At 52.1% G+C, this 4,885-nt stretch overlaps 1 protein-coding gene and 1 non-coding gene across 2 annotated transcripts; one reads left to right on the top strand and one right to left on the bottom strand.

Moving 5' to 3' along the window:
- Nucleotides 1-468: 468 nt before the first annotated feature.
- Nucleotides 469-3,322, bottom strand: LOC119301828 (probable LRR receptor-like serine/threonine-protein kinase At1g67720). The gene is made up of 9 exons (XM_037578804.1): nt 3,123-3,322; nt 2,475-3,027; nt 1,901-2,364; nt 1,636-1,771; nt 1,472-1,543; nt 1,315-1,383; nt 1,101-1,172; nt 911-979; nt 469-795 (listed from the first exon to the last, which is right to left on the bottom strand). Exons 1-9 carry the CDS (start codon nt 3,199-3,201, stop codon nt 762-764), a joined length of 1,548 nt encoding a protein of 515 aa, XP_037434701.1. The 5' UTR covers nt 3,202-3,322; the 3' UTR covers nt 469-761.
- Nucleotides 3,323-4,388: 1,066 nt separating this feature from the next.
- On the top strand, nt 4,389-4,462 carry TRNAN-GUU. Its single transcript has one exon. It is a non-coding gene; the product is annotated as a tRNA-Asn (tRNA).
- The last annotated feature ends 423 nt before the right edge of the window (nt 4,463-4,885 follow it).

Here is a 4,885-nt window from a genome sequence, read left to right as displayed (position 1 = left end):
AAGAATACCATTTCCTTGTAGAGTACCATTGATGGAATGTTTGGCATGACTGGTTGTATTTACTTCTTGGAACCCTAACGCGGTTATTTTTTTCATAGGTGGCCGTAAACAAGAAGTTGAGTGTAAGTACATCCCAGGATATAAGAATGACATAGAAAATTGCTATGTATGTGCTGAGAAAATCAAGCACCCTGTCGGAAGTACATACAAAGGAGGCCATTCTGTTTCGGACTATGGTGTGGAAGAAAATTCTACCGAATGAACCATACAGAACTGCATTGAGGAAGAGTGCCGTAAGAAGATGTGCACACGGCGTCAGATCGTTTCGACGCCAGCTGCATCAGAGCAGAGAACTTTGTTATGTGTACTTGGGTCCGTCTTCCTTGTAATCGTGAAAAAATGAGGCCTTAAACTTTCTTCGAATAGAGAGGTTGCCTCTGGCATCCACATTGACAAAAAAAAGCATATTATGTGATTGCCTCTCTAACAAATTTACAAATTTACATATTTACATATACACATAAATAAATGGAATCAACTGCGACGAAGTTCATAGTGCACAGTTGGCATATACAATAGTAACACCTTTGTCTCCCAAAAAAATCAAGAAAGAACAAAAACATTGGCAATACCGAAAGAGAAATAAGCCAACATTGTCTTCTGCCAATTAGATATGCATGTGCAGTACTCATTCTCACACTGTTGTCTGTCAATGGCTTCTCACTATCCCATGAACATCTGATGTTCTGTTCCTTGCGACATTATTGTTGGTTAAGGTTATTCCCAGGTGTGTACCTGTCAAAGTATGAATTCGTCATTCGCTGCAAGACTATATGGTATCACAAGCTCTCCAAAAATAGAATGCTCCACTAAAATATAATACTGTAGTACAGTGTCGGTGATCACTCACTTGAATGTAATGCTCGTTCTGTTGAGGCCGATCGGAATGTTGCCCTGTAAATTGTTGTTCTGCACAAACCTGTTGAACAAGAATTCAAGTTCGTCAGAAATTGCAACATGTATGTCAATTGAGCAACATCATGACTGGATAATGCAGCAGCCGCTTGACAAAGCATGGAGTGCATGCTGAAGCCACTTACAGTTCCTGAAGTCTTGGAAGGTCTCCCAGCAACGGAGGAATCGGCCCTGTCAAATGGTTGTCCTCCAGGTGCCTTCAGGTCAGAAATGCAACCCGGATTAAGTAGTGAAATGGAACAGCCAGCATCTTCATTTTGTCGAGTAATAGTAAATTTGTAATTATGAACCTTCAGACGATCATTTTGCACACATATGATCATCTATTTTTACACTTACAAGGATGCCAAATGATGCAGGGAGCTCATGATTGGAATTTGTCCTGTCAGATTGTTCCCCGCAAGCCAGCTGCAGCAACAAAGCCTTTCTCCAATCAGAAACCCAACCTTTCATTTAGTTATGCACATCTGACATCAGTTTGTGTCAAGAAACTTACACGCTGGAGATTGCAGTCAGATTAGCAATGTGGTCAGATATCGACCCTCCAACACTGAAATTGGTGAGGTTGCTGCAGCAGAAAATGCACAAAGCTCATCGTCCATTGTTGAGACATTGAAATTGGAAAGAACATAGTACATACTGATCTTGTTTGCAACTTACAGAGCAGTTACTCGAGCAAGTGCACCCTGGCTGCAGGAAACGCCGGTCCACGAGTTCCCCACGGGCAAGCAAGGATCGCCGCTCCAGTCCGACGGCGGGTTGGCGAAGCCTCTCGCGAGCCCCTCCATGCCGATCACTGCAGCAAAATGATGGAGTAAAATGCATGAATGATTTACAGAGTTCTCGTGAGGAAAGAGGCTGGATCAGCCATGGCGCAGGCATGGAAGCTGCTGCAGTGCTGCATTGATCGGATCTTTGTTAGTACCATCTCTAGGATGAGTCCTCCCTCCGAGCGGAACAACCATCATGACCTCCGCCGCGTTGATCACCGGCCCGACCGGCGACCCCGGGGCGGGCGTCAGCGTGATCTTGGTCTGCCCGGACAGCGGCCATGCGGCGCCGTACAGCATTGATCCCGCCGTCGAGACATTCAGGCCGGCGAAGAAGGCCTGCCCGTTGACCGCGACGTCGAAGACTCTCCAGCTCAGGGGGCTTGGCGTCCGGTTGTCCTGGAAGTAGAGCGCCAGGTAGTAGCTGGCCTTGGGCAGCGGCGCCGGCGGCCACTGCAGCTCGAGGGTGTCCCCGCGGCTGGCCGTCACCCCTCGCCGGAACACGTCCTCCGGTGGCTTGTTCCAGAACGCCGCCGGCGCCACGCTCCCCTGGCTCTCCACCACCGGGGCGCCGTCGCTGTACGGCTCCCAGTACCGGTTGAACTCATCCCCTGGCTGGCTGCAGAATGGCGCATTTCGCGTGATCAAGAATTCGTGGATGATCGAACACCTGTGATGCGGATTGCAGCGGAGAACAGAGGCATGGCAGCCATGGTGACCGACTGTTACCTGAGGGCGTCGCCGTGGTGGCCGAAGCTGTGGCGCGCGATGGTGCTGAGGGCGTAGGAGGAGAAGTCAGTGGCGTTGTACACCGAGTCGTCCAGCGGCACCACCTCGAGCGCGGAGATGAAGGGGCTGGACGTGGGCGCGGTGGCCGCGTTCCTGGCCAGGCAGACGCTGACCTGCCGGCCAGTGGCGCGCACGACGGCCTCGAAGTAGGTGGCGCGGCCGCGGGCGTAGTCGGCCGCCGTGTCGACCTCGCTCCACCGCGTGCCCTCGATGATCTGGTCGAACACGGGCGGCACCTCGCCGCCGTCGAACCCGCCGTAGTAGTACGTGGTGCGGACCAGGTACGTGGCCTTCCTCTGCGCGGGGAGCACGTAGCAGTGCTTCCTGGCGGACGCGTCCGGGAAGTAGCGGAGCGAGGCGAGCATCGGCGGCATCCCGGGCGGCGGGGACGGGACGGCGGCGGCGTTGCCGGCGCGCACGAACGGCCCGTCCGGGACCCATGTCACGTTGCCGGCCACGCGCTCGCCGCGCGCGCCGCAGTTTATCTGGTACCCTGCGGCGAACGAACGAAGGAATGCCGGTGAGGTCCATGAACGGATGCCGATGAGGCTGGAGCAAGAACCTGGGATGATGGCCGGATTACTCCACCTGAGAGAGCGTGGGCGGCGTGGACATGGAGGCCGATGACGAGGAGGGCGGCGAGGACTCGGGAGAGCGGGGCGACCATCGGGGGGAACGCGCCAACCGCGGGGGCGGCAACTGCGATGAGGGTCGAGGAGCCGGCGACGACTGGACAAGAGCTGTGGGCTGCCGGCTCGCGACCCCTGCGTCGTTTTGCCTCGGCGGGGCGGCAGTTTCTTCAGAGGTTCTCCGTCCAAATAAACAGAATATTTCTCGGTGGTTGGTGGCCCACAAGTTGAGACCCGTTCCGGGTGAGTGCGTCCCACAGCTAGGAGTCTGCTGCCGTGCGACGCAGTGTCCACGCACGATCTGCGCCCAGTTGGCGTCTCCCTGGTGTTTGCTGCTGCTGTGCGTGTGACCGTAACGCTGGGTTTGGGTGTCGTGGAATCGCCATTTGCCGTGAGGGTGAGGCTGCTGGGGTTGATTCGTTGCGTCTGGCGTTCCTCCCTGGACGTGGGTTTTTTGTTCCTTGCTTGTATCGATTCCATGTGTATTTTCCCCTTGCTTTTCTGTGATACGTATATGTGTAAAGGGTGCTCGTCCGATCGTTGGTTCCGTCTCAGGAGCAGGGCGACGTGCTCGCATCAACTGCCCAACGAACCTCCAGTGACCAAGGCAGGCAGGGCGTTCGCCGTGCGCGCGGCAGCCGAATCTCTGTGAAGATACTAGACGCGGATAAGACTTTGCACAGGCAGGCAGGCAGCAGCAGCGGCTCGGCCCGCTGTACGCGGCGCGGAGATGTGTCAACACGACCCCCAGGAGGGTTCCATCGGTTCAACTGAACGTGGCAATGATTGGCACCGCAATCTCAGCCCCGCTGCCGCCGGAAACGCCGGACTAGGGCAGATTTTTGGGGCCAATTCAGCCTTGGACCCTCACCGGCCACCACGAACCCACTTTTTCCTCTTCATCCTTCTCCTCTCCTCTACCCATTAGACAAGCGGCCGACATTTGATGAACTAGAGGGAGGGATCCAAATCAGAATGAGGCAGGTCATCAGTAAGAATGCTAGAAACACCGGCATTAGAGAGGTTGCCAGAAACCTAAATCTTATACATATCAAAAGCATCAAATGCATACCCATAAGTTTCAGAAGGGCCACGAACCCTTGAAAGAGCCACGGCCTTGCATGTCTCTATGTCCTTAAAATGTTGAACGGTAAACTTTCGAAATCATGCAAAACAAAAATGTCTCGGCTATCAAAAGTTTTTAAACATAAAAAAGGCAACTAAAGCTGGAATAGCTCAGTTGGCCAGAGCGTGTGGCTGTTAACCACAAGGTCGGAGGTTCAAGCCCTCCTTCTAGCGTTTTTGCTGGTCCAATATTTTACCCCGCAGAAAAAACAATTGGTCTTATAAGTAAATGATTTTTTCTCCCAATAAGAAACATAAAAGTTGAAAATAATATCTAAAGAAACTGTAAATAGTTCTTCAAAGGGCCGTAGTTTCATGAGCCGAACATTTCGAATTATGAGCAGGATCATACCTAGGATTGTATTCTAAATCACCATGAGTCCATCCTGTAGCTGTGCTAATGTCCAGGGAGAGGATAAATAATTTATCAGCAAGAATTTAGACCATAAAGTGTCCTTCTAGCGTTTTTGCTGGTCCAATATTTTACCCCGCAGAAAAAACAGTTGGTCTTATAAGTAAATGATTTTTTCTCCCAATAAGAAACATAAAAGTTGAAAATAATATCTAAAGAAACTGTAAATAGTTCTTCAAAGGGCC

This window comes from Triticum dicoccoides, chromosome 5A, assembly GCF_002162155.2.
Source record: "Triticum dicoccoides isolate Atlit2015 ecotype Zavitan chromosome 5A, WEW_v2.0, whole genome shotgun sequence".
Lineage (NCBI taxonomy): Eukaryota > Viridiplantae > Streptophyta > Magnoliopsida > Poales > Poaceae > Triticum > Triticum dicoccoides.
This window is presented reverse-complemented; position numbering and strand designations above follow the sequence as displayed.

Coding starts and splice junctions, on each gene's coding strand:
- LOC119301828 (XM_037578804.1), bottom strand. CDS start 3,201: ATGGTCGCCCCGCTCTCCCGAGTCCTCGCCGCCCTCCTCGTCATCGGC. Junction 3,028..3,122: donor CGCCGCCCACGCTCTCTCAG/GTGGAGTAATCC, acceptor CGTTCGCCGCAG/GGTACCAGATAAACTGCGGC. Junction 796..910: donor AGAACGAGCATTACATTCAA/GTGAGTGATCAC, acceptor ATACTTTGACAG/GTACACACCTGGGAATAACC.